At 42.0% G+C, this 15177-nt stretch overlaps 1 protein-coding gene across 5 annotated transcripts in view; it reads right to left on the bottom strand.

Annotated features, from left to right (window-relative positions):
- The window catches only part of LY86 (lymphocyte antigen 86), a 75084-nt gene extending 60113 nt beyond the window's left edge, over window positions 1-14971 (bottom strand). For 2 of the 5 annotated variants that reach the window (XR_006786021.1, XM_045841752.1), the window contains exon 1: window positions 14792-14971. Coding sequence is in view for 4 of the 5 variants with exons in the window: in XM_045841752.1 (XP_045697708.1) it covers window positions 14792-14918 (127 nt within the window). In the remaining variant the exon portion in view is untranslated. The remainder of the gene's footprint in view (window positions 1-14791) is intronic. The other 3 variants (XM_045841756.1, XM_045841755.1, XM_045841753.1) reach the window with 2 other exon arrangements.
- Between the last annotated feature and the right edge of the window lie 206 nt (window positions 14972-15177).

Below are 15177 nucleotides of genomic sequence, written 5' to 3'. Positions count from 1 at the left end.
GTGGTTTTGCTATAATTAGGCTAGCTGTGGAATTCTTTTTATGAAATTTTTATATGGAAATTGTGTTTATTGAATTTGAAGTCTAATGTCTTTCATTAATTTTAGAAAATTCCAGCATTTTTTTCAGAAATTACTTTTCTTCCATTTTATCTGTTTTGCTTTTAAGCTATAGAACATATTTTTTTATCTCTTTACTTTCCTCTGATACATTTTGAGTTATCCAGAACTTTCATTTAGTTCATTAGTTTTCTCTTCATCTATTTTTTAAACCTGTGTTTTAACCTAACAGTTAATTCTTTATTTCAACAATTAAATATTTTATTTTAAGGGGTTCCATATTATTCTTTTTTTCAAATAACTTCTGAGCTTTTTTGACATTATACTTTTCCTTGCTCATGTTTCAGCAAGGAAACATTCCTTGCTCTCTTTTATTTCTTTAAACAAATGATACTTTTTATTTTATATTTTGAATATTATATTTTCTGAATCTTAAATATTTATTGGTATGATTCTGGTGTTGGTTTTTTTTTCTGCTGACTCTCCCTCCTGGTGGTTCATTTCCTTGTGTTTTCAAGTTTTGGATTATGAGCTCAATCTTAAGAAATCCTGTGAATTGAGGGTGTGTGTCCTTCCAGATGACTTATATTGCCTTTGCCAATATCCCCCAGGTGTTCCCAATCAAGGCCCCCTTTAACTTAATTTCTAGGGTTGGAATTTTCTGGATCATGGAGATAATACACGTTTGGGTCCCAAACCTATGTGATATCAGGTCTGGCGTTACTAATTCTCAGGGAATACTTATTTTCTCTAGAGGCCAGGTAGAGTTAGATAAATTTTCTTCCACTTTTGTTGGATAATATTTTTTTCTTACCCAATTTTTTTTTTATTGTGGCTGTAACTCTCTAAGTTCTTTGGTTCATGGGGGAATCAATTTCCCACCTTGCACAGCACAAGACACTTCTGCCAGACTCCCATACAGCCACCAAAGTCTAAGTTATGGTTTCTGAAGACACATCCACTGAGGATAGGCACAGTTTCAGTGCTGGCTTTCCTTTGTTTGGGGGCTCTCTCTTTGTTTTTGCTCCTAGAGAACTCCCATCCTTTCCTGCAAGCTCAGCTAAGCATTTAAAAAGACTTGTGTCACACTTTACTCATTCTTTGCAGATATTTTATAGAAAGACAGTTTTTTATTTTCTGTAGACTGGAAGATTTCCCACTCCATATACTTTTTCTACAAGCACAGGCTGTTTCAGTGTGCTATCTTGGTCTGTCTTTTGCTAGTGTCCTGTTTGTGGATGCTTCAGTGTATATCACAGATTCAAATGCACAAGGACACTGCAGCAGGGCATTAATTCTCTCCAAAGCCTTCTTCTTGCAAACACCTATGATTCTGAATGTGGATGTGAGCTTGTCTCATCATAGTCAAGACAGAAGTGCTAGGGAGTTAATGTCACCAGGAGCAACCACAATGGATAAGAGTTGATAGATCAATACTCCAGTTTCTTTGCCCTTCAGATCTGGCCATTCTAACTAATGTTTTATCACAGGGTCTCCCAGAGGTCCCCAGAAGGACAAAGCCCCAGTTGCCCATAGTGGTTACCTGGATTGGCTCCATTTAGTCCCTTGTCTCACTTCTTCACTCTATTTTGGGATCGTTTGGGATCTTCACTGCTTCTTGGGATCATTTCTCAAATAAATTTACATTCAATTCCTGCATCAAAGACCATTTTTGAGAAAACTCAAAATTTAATATTTATAGTGAGCATCGACTATGTATGCAGTGTTACTAAATATTGTAGATTCAAAGATAGAGTCTAAGAAATAGTTTCATCTCTAGAGTAATTTATACTCTAGGCTTCCTGCTTTCTTGCTGTCTTTTAGAAACACACATTTTTAGTGATGTTTGTAGGTAGCAAGAAGCATTTCAACAGATTTAGGTAAAAAATGGCACAAATCTAATTAGCAATTCCAGGTGTTTGAGTGATGGTGAAAAATAACATGAAGTGGACATGCCTGATTACTTGATCATTGGGCCAGAAAGAATATTCCACATCGAATACATGGATACCGAACTATTATATATTTGGCCTTCTTGGGGGTTGATGTGGTGACATCACTTTGATACAGAGGGTAGTGATGGCAAAAAATGAACTGCAAGATGATTTCTTAGAGGTGCTCTGAGTGGCAACAAAAGACTAAATTCTCCTGTCTCTTCAAAAGAGGCTGCAAACTGCTAGCCCATGGTTTGCTTCTAGCTTTCAGATATATTTTGTTAGCTTGCATAATGTTTAAAAACACTTAAAGTAGTTTGCATATTTATAAATTAGGAAGTTGTGTTGCTAGATTAGAAACTCTAGTTTCTTTTAACAAATTAGAAGATTGGACATCAAAGGTCCCACAAGCCCACATGAAGATCAGACGGAGATGAAGAGTAGATTCTCTTGAGATAAGGCAAGTGCCTTAGTCTCTGTCAATTTCTATTGTATGTATATTACAACTGACCACTTCATTCATTATTTGCCTTTTCCATAAGGGTATTTGAGGTTTTGACCATAGCTCTACATTTTCTGGAATGGGTGAGATGTAGGGGCTGTGACTGGTTTGACAGGAAGGTAACTGCAGCCTTTTTCCTCCTGCTTGTTCTCCTGTGCCTGCATCCAGGATTCTGAAGGTCCATGCTCTGAGAAGGCAGCACTGCTGAGTCCCTGAGAGCTGGCAATATTTGTAGAGGAGCCTCCTGCTCATGATTTTGGTTGTTTGCTCTGAAACCTCAGACACATTTTTGTTAGTAGCCTGTGTTCTATTCAATCGCTGGTTCAAATAAACAAAGAGCCATTGGGAATTTTCTTCTCAGATATCTTTTTTTGAAATGTACACACTCACTTACATAAGAATTGCTCTTTAATTTAGTTAAAACCAAAGCCAAGTGTGAGGCAGAAAAGCCTCATTGTTCATCCTGGAACAATATCCTTGCTGCTGATTTTCCATTCCATTTGGATTTCAAACAGCTCAGTGTAGGTCAGGCTGAACTTTAGCATCTCTGGAGAACTGAAGCTCCTAGCTAGTATCTCCTTTTTTGAAAGAGCCTCCATCCACAGTCTAGACCGAGCCAGATGACCCTCGAGGAGGTGATGGTGGTGGGCGGGGTGGGGAGGTGGAAAGATTTGGTTATTTGGCTGATGGCTGATGTTTGTTGTCCTCAGCAAGCTTTTCTACATGAGAAAAGACCAGGAGAAGCAGGCTGCTGCCGTCAAGCTTTATAGGGCTTTAGGAGCTCAAGTCACCTGTCATATTTTTCAGCTGTCCTCTGTTACGGTTATTTGTTTTCTAAACATTGTTAGAATACTGAATGAGGCTCATACCACAGATTGCAGCTCTTAGTCTAAACAAGCTCTTGTTTTAACTGCTCTGTGAAACTATGTCATTTCTATGCAAAGTCTGCCATGATAATACATTTATGGAACTGTTGGTCTTCTCAATGTTGTCAACGAGGCCCCACAGAGCTTTTGTATATACAGAGGCTCTTGTTTTATAGGGGCCTGGGCTGAAAGGGATGTGTGCAGAATGCCTTAAGAGAAGCACTGCAGAGAAAAAGGACCCTCTGAACTTCGGGGATGTGGATGTGGGCGAGAGGGCCTGGTCTTGGTGTATGTGTTATCTTTGACCTGAAGTGAACTGTATGAGTTCCCTTCATGGCTTTTATGCTGAGAGAGGAAGCAGAGCTGACCTGGGAGGGTCCTGTCAGGTTCTGCTGCCTTCTAGCATTGGGGCTGTGGTTAGGCCACATACCACTCTGGCTCTGAGTTTCTTTGGAACAAGGAAATGCTTGGACTGAAGCCCTGAGTTTCTCTCTGGCATGAACATTTTCCAATTCTGTAAGAGGTCCATAGTCTACCCTGAGCCTGTGGGCAAGGACTGGCATGATGCTGACTCTCCCTACGTGCTTCTCCTGCAAATGCTAGGATTGTGGAGAAATAGATGGTCATGTTATAGCCCTACCCCAGAACCAATTAACACCTATTACCACAATATGTGGCCACAAGGCTGACTGTCAGAAACTGATCTTTTGGTCTCACCAAGCATAATGCTCTTCCCAAGAACCACTCCAGCAACTTTGCCCTATGCTGGAACATTTTCTAGTCTCCTCCATCGTCAGCTACACAGACACTGTGATCTGTGATTGGCTACACTGGCCATGGGATTGTATTGATAACAGATTGAAAGCCATGCTAGTGTAGCCTGTTATGCTCATTTCTGACTCAGAGTGGGTAGGGTTGGAAGTTTCCCCAACCTGGAAACTTCCTTCTGTTTTGCTGGTTGGAGCAAATGGTATTAGCAATGTCAGGCAGTGGCTGGGACTAGGAAGGAAGATGTACTGAAGACCTCATATTTTGATATTTTGATGTACTGAATATGAGCTCTTGAAGATCTCATATTTTGTGATTCTGTTTTTAATAATTAGTTAGCAAGCATTTCTGGGTGATGTAGCCTTAACAATGACAGGAAGGAAGTTAGGTCACATCCTAAGCACTAGAGGAGCATGAAGCCTTGTCCTTAGTCATTTGGAGATTCAGAGTGTCTCCAACCCTATGGCTATATCAGAGAGAAGTATGCAGTTTTTGCTCTCTTTTAAAATAGGTAATAGTAAGGACAAAGAGTTGTGAATGAGCCAGAAAAAAATAGAACAGAAGAACTGATAAGCTTAAGTAGCCTCATATAAAAACTAGATAGAATGCTGGACAACAGTCAAATCAGCATCAGCGATCACATAAAATATACAAGTAGAGAGACAGTCCTAAGATGATGAGTCAGCAAAGTGTTCTACAGATATATCTGAACTTTGCAGACAAAATTTTTTAATCCTCACCTGAGGATATTTTTTAAAATTGGTTTTAGAGAGAGAGGATGGTGTGGGCGGTGAGATGTGAAAGAGAAACACTGATCACTTGTATCAAACCCGAAACCTAGGTATGTGCCCTGATTGGGGATCAAACCCACAACCTTTTGGAGTACAGAATGACACTCCAACAAACTTAGTCACTCAGCCAGGGCTGTGCAGACAAAATTTATCAACTCATTTAAATAACTCCTCTAATTATATTTTTGACATTACCATGGCAGGTGTGAGTTTTCAGCAATGCTGATGGACCAGGTTAGTGTATAACACAAGGACTATGAGTAACATCACAATGGCACAGCAAAACACACACCATTTGAGGAAAAAGCACCAGGGGAGAGGGAACTTTTTAAAGGAAGGGGCTTAAAAGGTCTTGAGGATCTAATAGGTCAAGTTTAAGTAAAGAGAGCTTGCTGACTAACCAACAAACCCAGAATCGGTTGGTAACTCATAACCTGCACCCTCAGCTGGTCTGAGATGACGGTCTTTATTTCTGGTCTAGAGCATACTAGACACCTAGGAAAATACTGAACTAAGTACTGCTGTAATTCCAAGAAGGTATAAGAATACATATAAAAATAAATATCAATGTAAGATGATGAAGAAATAAATATAAACCCATGCTATTAATGCTTTGAAACTAAGAAAAATATAATAAGTAGAATAATCATTGTGATAATTTGTGTTTGCTTTGCCTGCTTTTAAAGCATTTAAGGCAATCTGCTGTATTAGATTAAAGGCTTAAAATTCTATTAGTAAATATGTGACCAATGTATGTATGTCAGCAATAAATTTAATTTACAAAGCTTTGATTTATTAATTATGCAGGCAGTGTTTAATTGTGTAAAGGGACATTTTCACTACAGTATAGGAAGACTAAATGGAACACATACAGAGGAGCCTTTGAATAAGAAAGTTCCCAGCCATGGGAAAGGAGTCTAATGGCTCACTACAGTGGGAACCCTGGACACTGCATTCTGGATTTCTGAGTAGGGCTGGCGCAGTTCCTGCCTAGCCATAAAGGGGAGATGCCAGGCTTCAAGTAAGGGAGCCCACTGGCAGCACTTTGGCTAAGCAGGCAGTGTGAGAATGAATCTTCAGCTATAAATTGTAATTGGAAGCAGTGCTTTCTGGGCTAGGAGCTTTTTCTTTCTCCTCATAGCCACGGGGTTGCTTACCAGTTGCTTGCTCTTGTCCTGAAGGCAGAGAGACACTGGAGGGGTACTAGGATAGAATTTCAAGAAGGAACCCACAATGATGCCTTTTGGATCCCACACAAGGAAGCTGGCAGATGTTGATTGCATACTGCCCATTGCATGGGAATCACCTACTGGTTGCAGCCAGATGGACATACATGTACTTGTTTCTGGGTAAACCCCAGAGTGCACCTTCCAATGATGCCCATGTGGCTTCTCTGGGATCCCAGAACAAAATTACTAGATCAGGGGCCTGGGACATCACTTTACAAGGAATCCCAGAAAAGAACTGAACAACCCAGGTGGCACAGAGTTCCTGAGCAAGTCACCCTTTTCTTTCCATTAAAATCTTCACTATGTTGTTTCAGTTCTGGAGGGGAGTGCCTACCCCTCATCTGTGTGACCCTGACCACTGACCCTGCTGTGTGCTTCACACTGCTCTTATCAAGTTGCTGAGGGCTCTGTAAGTCAGGAGCCCCTCTGTCCCTGGAGCCTGGTGGCTGCAAGCCTCTGTGAGGTGCTCCAGCTGCACAAGCTGGGACTGGGACAGCTTGCTCACCTTTGCCTTTCTTGGCCTCAGGAAAAAACCTGCCTTGTTCCTCCCTCCCCCTTTTGCTGGCCCGAATGTTAAGGCCTCCAGCCCAGGACTGCACACTGGCAGCTGCTTTGTGTATTGTCTGTGCCGTAGTTTCTACAAACATAGCTGCAGAGCTAGAGGACAGCCTTCCCCCATTCCCACCTCTCCAAAGATCCTCCTCCAAAATGGCAGCAAAGATGCCCATCAAGATTTTGCCTGAGGATGGAAAGACCTGGGAAGACATTTCCTGTCTGCATAGAAGAGGCCTCTTAGACTCACAGACTCTTAGCTTTTTTCCCTCTTTAGGTCCCTATTCTCAAGTTATTCAGCATCTCTTTGAAAAAATGCTTGGGAGAATTAACAAGGAGGAACCAGTGGCTCCATAGCAGAAACTCACCAGTAGGCTTTGTTCTAGCTCCTTTTCACCCTTAATTTTTCCCCATTCCCTTTAAAAACAACTGCATCTCAGTGTAGCTATATTATATATCATATTAATGTATTATGTACTATATACATAAATAATTTTTTTGGTCAACTTCCTGCCTTTACATGTGGGCCAAAAGGCCCAAGTCTGCTTTAGGCAGCTTGCCGTTTAATCCTGCATGCCCACAGTTTACTCTTTGAAATTTCATCTTTGTTTTTCTGGTTATTTGTCTACTTAAAAAAATTGCACTTTTCTAATATCCCTATTAGTCTTGGAAAATAAACTAATAGAGAAATACTTTCTGTGCGCAGTATTTTAAAGTACTGCTAAAGGACTACTTAGCCAGTGATGTTTTCCATTACTACTGTTATTTTTCAATGTTGTTGCTATTTTGGGGTTTGTCTTATGCTCCATTTACTTCAGAATTATTAGGTTTTGAGAAAAGCAGGGTTTTCTTTCTCCGTCCCTTTGTTACCAGGGCAATTTTGAAATTTTCCTATGAACATTTTATCAACATGCCTGTTCATTCTGCTCTGTAGCTAGGTCATTTACAAGTTACCCTCTGTTTTGGAGGAGATGTTGCTAGCATTGGTTTGCATTCTTAAAGTCTGATTAATTGTCCTGTTTGACTATCTTGATGGATTATCCTGGTGAACATGACCTGATTTTGACTTTTTAATTAAGGACTTTTTGGAGGTCAGGTAAAGTGCCTGCCCTGCAGCAACTTTGGCAATACACAAAACCTATTTATGCAGCTATGGACAAGGCCACTTGCCTTCAAGGAGAGGAAAGCAGGTGTTCACTACACGTTCGAAGCATGTGACTGAATGCTATGGTCCCCTGACCCTAGAACCTCCCAGGTGGCTGGCTGGGCCCCCTAGGGATCACCCATAGACGTCAGCTTACTGCCAGAGACAGGGTTCTTACACTGCACCTCCTCACCACTCACTAATTTCTCAACAGAGGAAACCGCTGTCAGATGTGGGGGATGTAGGGTTTCCCTGTGGAATATGCATGCCAACTGTATAGGAGTGTTCTGACTGAAAAATAGTCTGTCACTAATAAGAGAATGGGAGATGTCATTTTAATTTGGTAGGTGTTATCTACAGACACCTTTGCAACAAAAGAGAACTCGGTACACATGGATGAAAAGCGTGGACATGAGCGTTTCTTCTCCTCTATGGCTGCTGTAGGTCCCTGGTGTGTACTGGGTAAGAACCAGACTGGCCCAGCTCTGAGAGTGTGTAGAAAGCGGCTGCTGGAGTGGGGCAAGGTCGGCAACCCTTGAATCAGAAGATAAATCTCCTTCACCTCTTCCCTTCCTCCTCTCTACTTCCTCTTCCTTCCTTTTCTAGTCCATAGAATACTTGGGTATTTTATCTCTTCACCAAAAGACTTGGTTTTTGAGCTGTGCCTTCTCTGTCCCCATCTTGTGTTTCTGGAATCAGATAACATGAGTTGCTCACTGTTAGAATTCTACAGTCTAGTCTGAAGTCACTGAGTATGAGGTAAGACACTTGGGTTTGTGTCATGGCTCCAGTATATTACTTAATTAAGATAGTTAATATGTATGTGTTTCAGCTTCTCCACCTGGGAAATGGAAATAAAATCCTACGTACCTCACAGGGCTGTTAGTAAAATTTGAATGATTTGAATTTATAAATGGAAGGACTTTATAGACTGTAAAATGTTATTCAGACACAGGAGAGTTTTAGGGCAACAATGGTTCTTTCAAAGGTATCCTATAAATTCCTTGCAATCATGGTGGCCTAGGTGTCAAGTTCACTTGACCATATAGCCCCTCTGTGGCTCGAATCATCCAGAAGACTTAGAACTTGAGCCTCTGATCTGGTGATGAGCTTGAGAGATTCCTCCCTAACCCTGACCAGGGAGCAGCAGACTTTTTCCATAAAGGACCACATAGTTAATATACTAGGCTCTGTGAGCCACACAGTTACTACCACACTCCTCAACAATGCCGTTGTGGCATGTAGCAGCCATAGACAATACACAAATGAGAAAGTGCGGCTGTGTTCCAATAAAACTTTATTTATCAAAACAAAAATTTGAATTTCATATGGTTTTCACATGCCACAAATATGATTCTTTCTTTGAAAATTTTAGTTATTTAAAAATGTAAAAACCATTCTTATCATACCAGCCAGACAAAGCAAGGCAGCAAGTGGGATTTGGCTTGAGGGCTTTACTTGCTGACCCCTGCCCTGCCCCCAACAACTCCCAGGAGCTGCTTGAATGGCCAGGATGACTACCAGTGTCAGAGAAATTAAAAAGGGGACAGGAAGTCATTTAGGAATGTGTCCCAACCCCCTTACTTTTTATGACCCTCCTCTCTGCCTGGTTGATGTCAGAGCATGTTAAGAGCAATGCTGAGGTGTACACTCAAGGCTCTTGCAGAAAACACAGCTGGACCTCTGCTCTCCAATCCTTGTCAAGAACCCCATCACAGCAGCAACAACAATGGCAGCACTAATGATGTTTATGGATGGCTGCCTGGAGTGTGTGCAGCTCATCCCTGCCTGCAGGCAGGCCCTTTGAGCACCCCAGACCTGCATGTGCTGCATTTGTGGGAGGTTCTGCTGTGGCCCATTGCAAACTGATCCTGTGTTGCATTTCAGTAATGAGCCCTTGTTCCATACCAAGGTGCACAACAAGAAATCACAAATTTGAGTCACTGTGGCATCCCCTATCAAGGTGCTGCCCAGGATGTCATCTCTCCAAGGAGAAATTTCCCTCATAGCTCATCCAGGTACCAGGAAAAGCTGGACATCTCCTTAAAAACTGTTTTTACCTTGTAAATAATACCATTTCCTTGTTTGATTTGGTATCAAGAAAGCTCAGAGTCAAATATACCTCTAGCAACTGTAAAATATCTTAAAAATAATCAGCACCGAAGATTGAGCATGCAGTACATGCTCAGAACATTCCACGCAATCCTTTGCACTTAATCCTCATAGTCTTGAGAGGTAGCTTAGTTTACTATCCTTTTGTATGGGATGAGTAATGACTTCCAAAGATATCCATTTCTTCCACTAAATGTTACCTTAACTGGCAAAAGAAAGTTAGCAATTGTGATTAAATTAAGGATCTTGAGATAGTGAGATTATGCCAATCACAAGTGTCCTCATAAGAAGGAAGAAAAGGGAGATTTGACACAGAAGAAAGCAATGTGATAGCTGAAGCAAGATGCTATGTTGTTGGCTTGGAAGATAGAAGAAGAGGCTGTGAGCCGAGTAATGCGAAGTATGCAGCTGTTGAAGCTGGAAAAGACAAGGAATGAGATTTGCCCCTAGCGTTTCCAAGACAGTGTGGCCTTGACCAAGGGAAACTGACTTTGGACTTCTGAACTCCAGAACTCTAAAAGAATAAATGTGTGTCATTTTAAGCCACCAAGTGGTAACTTGTTACAGCAGCTATAGGAAACTCATACACCCTCTTTACAATCAATAACAGGAGACTTAGAGAATATTGCCCAAGGGTTGGGATGAGATCCAGACCCAAGATCTTATCCTTATACTGCCTCATCTGTTGTGTGTCCTGACCGCCCTGGTTTTATTATTCCCCTTGTTTTCCCTCCCTTTATCCAGCTCCTATCACTGCTAGTTAATCTTCTCATCATGAGTGCTTTTGTAATCTACCTCCTGTCTTGGTGTGGTAGAGGCAGCATATAAATATCTTGGTGGACATTTGTGCCATGTGCATGAGGTGGGGTCCCTGGGGTTTTTCTAGGTCTACAAAGTGTCTTATGATTTAACCAGAGAAAGGCCCCTGGCTGCTTTTGTTCCCCCTTTGCTTTGTAAAGACTGTTGCTCTCTCCTTTACTGTAGCACTAACAGTTGGACAGAGCAAGACTTCTGTTTTTTTTTCAGAAAACTTTGCTCACTTCCTGGTCAGTATTCAGAGGCCAGTGAATGCTTATGAGGTTCTTTCTTTTCAAGAAGTTTTGTATTATTCAGAAGAATTTGTAGCCTAAGAGTTCCTCTTTCTACTAAAACTACAAAGCAATATAGTAGGGAAAAATTAAGCAGTAAACCCAGAAAACAATGGACCCTTTGTTTTGTCAGCTGACCCCCCCAACATGAGTGTTGAAATTCTTGAAGCCCCCAAACACCAGGGCTGGGCAGGGCACCACAACATGTAGCCTTTGCACTCTATTATCAGTGTGAAGTCCTTGGGGATGTGGGAGGGACTGCCCCACTGTGCATTCAGAGGCTGAAAGGGGACCATCTTCATCTGGAAGGGGCATGCAACCAGTTGGGTTCTGACAGCTTGATGGCTTTCAAGACACGAAGCAGCACCCATCTCTAGAGAAGTTCCAAGGACTCTGCTTTCCTTTCTGCTAACTCCAAAGTGTATCAAATATCCCCTCTGACATTAAGGCCCTTGAAATCATCTGGGTCAGGTTCCCATCATGTCTTTCCTAAATTATTGATTCCACAAACTACAAATCCTGCCTGTAACCCCAAAGAGCTTTCAATCTAATATCTGTGCTCCTACTCATTACCTGAGGGACCTTTTCCAAAATGCATTCTCCTCATTGCCAAAGGGATGCAACTCAACCTTGTTTGGGTCTCCTGATATATTATCCAGAGTCCACCAGAGACACATAACTGATGGAATTGCATATGTAATATATACATATTATAGATGCTACATATCATATTTAATACATATATATTCTAAAAAGAGATTTATTTTGAGATATAGGCTCCCATGGTTATCGAGGCTGGGAAGTGCCACAACCTGCTACCTGGGAGTTGGGGACCCCAGAAAGCTGATGGTATAGTTCACAGCCTGGGGAACCAGGAGTGCTGTAAGCAAGAGACAGAGCCCAGCTCAGTGGTCAGGTGCAGTCAGGCAGAGAGCAAATGTTCCTTTCTTGCACCTTTTTGTTCCATCCAGGCTTCCAAGAGACTGGAAGATACCCATCTTCATTGATGAGGGTGACCAACTCTACTCAGTCCAGTGATTTAAATGCTAATCTCTCTTGGAATCACCCTCATAGACACATCCCAAAATAATATTTACCATTTCTCTAGGCATCACTCTCCCAATCAAGTTGACGCATAAAATTAACCACCACACTGGGGCTCTGCCCACATCACCCACCTCATCTCTCACCTCCTCATGTTCCCATCCTTCTGCAGAGCTCTGAACTCTGCCTGGCCACATCTCCCTACTTCACACATGACATCCCCTCCTTCCCCCCTGTCTTCCATTTACCTTCAGGCAAAACAATAGCAGAAAATTAAGAGCAAAAGCTATGGAGTTAGATAGGCTTTGGATCAATTTATTTTAATTGCATAAATATTTACTCAGCACCTTCTCAGTGCCTCCAGGGATGTAACTCTGCCTCTGTTGCTTGTGTGGCCTTGGAAAGGTTATCTGACATCTCTAAGTCTTAGTTTACACATCTGTAAAGCAACACATAGAAAGCACTTGAGTCCTAGTTGGTGTAGCTCAGTGGATTGGCCACAGGCCTGTGAACCAAAGGGTGATCATTTTGATTCCCAGTTGGGGCATGCCTGGGTTGCCAGCCAGGTCTCCAGTAGGGGGCGTGCAAGAGGCAACTACACATTGATATTTCTCTCCATCTCCTTCTCCTTCCCTTCCCTTCCCTTCCCTTCTTTCTAAAAATAAATAAATAAAATATTTAAAAAAGAAATCTTTCATGAATATGATGTCAGAGTTATCATTTGTATCTTTCTTTAAAAGGTTAAACTCAAGCTTGATGATCCTTCCTCAGACAGATTTAGTTCCCAACCTCACTTGCTCCAACCACCATAAACCCTGGTATACAATGCATGCCTCTATTCCAGCCCTTTATACAAAGCATTTATCCCATTATTTGTTTGACCCTCCACCTACTCTTGGATGAGAATAGCATCTCCTTCACTCCTTTTTTCTGGGTTCCAGAGGAGGGCTTATGCTACATTCACTGACTCCCTGGAGCAGAGGGAGGAGTTATCCCCAGGGGGGCAAGTGCTATGCTCCTGTTCTTTCCTTGATGTGCCAGCCACTCTTGGCTCTTGTGGCAGCAGCTTGAAAGGCTGTGCCAGGCTTGGTTGTAGGCTGAAGGCTGGTCAGTGAGAGGGACAAGCCATGGCAACTTTTATGCGAGGATAAATTAGGAAAACAAATCCTGAGCAGTCCATTCATCTCAAACCTTGCTTGCCATTCTGCACCTAAAATGATTAGAAGCCAGCAGAAAGCATCTCATCCCCACAGAAAGAGCAAGAGTGATGAGATCAACACACCAACATCCAGCCATTCATTCTCTTTTACATTAAAAAACAAAAAATTTTTGGGTACTTTAATGTTCCATGTTCCTTCTTTTTAAAGGAATAAGCCAAAAGTGGAGCTGTCTCAGAGAGGTCCAGATAGTCAGCTCCTTGGGTGGTAGCTATAAGGACCAGCTGCCTGGTCAAAGACAACATGTCCACTACTCTGCAGCTTAGAGTAGGGACAACTTAGATGCTTAACAAGCATCTCCTTTCCACCTCCTTCAGTTGAAACATATTTGGCCCACTGTCTATCTCCAAAGTGTATTTCACAATGTCCTGTATTTTCATGACCCTGTTTCTCTACTCTTCATTCAAGATATGATCCTGAGTCTAGGCTCATTTCTCCCCACTCAGTGCCCCTTAATGGACTGAATTGGGTCCCTCCCCTAATTCATATGTTGAAGTCCTAACCCTCAGTACCTTAGAATATGACTGCAGTTAGACATAGGGCCTTTAAAGAAGTGATTAAGGTTAAGCAAGGTTATATGAGTGGGCCCTAATCCAGTATTACCGGTGTCCTTATAAGAAGAAAGAGACACTAGGAATGTGTGGGCATATAGAAAAGACCATGTGAGGACAGACAGAAGACAGCCATCTGAAAGCTAAGAGGAGAGGCCTCAGGAGAAACCAATGCTTCTGAAACCTGGATCTTGGACATTTAGTCTTCAGAACTGTAAGAAAGAAATGTCTGCTATTTCAGCCACCATGTCTGTGGTGTTCTGTAATGACAGACTAATAGAATCCCCACAGGGTTCATTCAGACACTGATTACAGCAATTCCTTGCATTCCGTTTATTAGATTGCAATTTCTGTTGTTTTATCTGTTTGCCCCATTGGAATAACAACCAAGGTTCATTTCCTTTTGTTATGTCTAGCACTAGAGGAAACCCCAGCATTAATAGCACAAGATAAGTTTTTGCCTAATTGACGAATGGTGCTGCTGCAACAGAAGTGTCTAGGAGTGTCATAAGAAGAGCCAGACTGTCCTCTTTAACCTAAGTGATCTTTTCACTCAACTTGCAAACTAAATCAACTACCCAGGTGTACAAGTTGCAGGAGAGGGAATTGGAGTATCTTTTTCTAATTTTGAACAAGTGAGATTTCATGGTTTGTAGACTCATTGGTCTTTGTATTTTTTATAGGCTGTGTCATATTAGTGAATTGCTATATTTAGATTCTTGGCGTCTTTTTCTTGTCCTCTTTGTCACTCTATTCAGGCTCTTTTCTTCTCTCCCAAGAGCTCCAAATGGCCCCTGCATACCTATTGCAAGTGTAGAAAGTGTTTGGCCATTGCTCTCCTCACTCTTTACCCAACCCAACTAAACTCTACAGCAGCCCACATTTGAGAGCCTTACTTTCCCCCCAAGCACAAATGGCTATGTTGAAAAACCTTACCACAACTCTGGTAGAGCACTTCCAAGCCCCCGTCCTTGCAGGCTGTGTGTGTGGGCCAGGCTTGACTGCCACCACCCTTGGGAGAAAGAAGAGTCCAGACAAGGAAGGCAGCAGCGAGCCCCTTCATGGTGAGGGCGTGTGTGTGACCAGCAGAAAAATAACAGGCCCAGTAAAAAAGACCTTCAGGGTGGTTCTTCCTCTCCCCTCATTAAGGGGGTGACATGTTCAGTTTCACTTCTCATATTTTATGCTCTTGGGGAACCACTGTGAGAAGCTAAAGGCAGTTAGCAGAAGCATTTGAATACTGTTCCCCTAGGACCTTTGGCACTTGAATCAACAGGGTGAGGCTAGTCTAGGTTGGGGGTAGGTTGGATGTTGACTTTCTG

The sequence above is a fragment of the Phyllostomus hastatus genome, unplaced genomic scaffold (genome assembly GCF_019186645.2).
Source record: "Phyllostomus hastatus isolate PE091 unplaced genomic scaffold, TTU_PhHast_1.1 phas_contig_37, whole genome shotgun sequence".
Lineage (NCBI taxonomy): Eukaryota > Metazoa > Chordata > Mammalia > Chiroptera > Phyllostomidae > Phyllostomus > Phyllostomus hastatus.
This window is presented reverse-complemented; position numbering and strand designations above follow the sequence as displayed.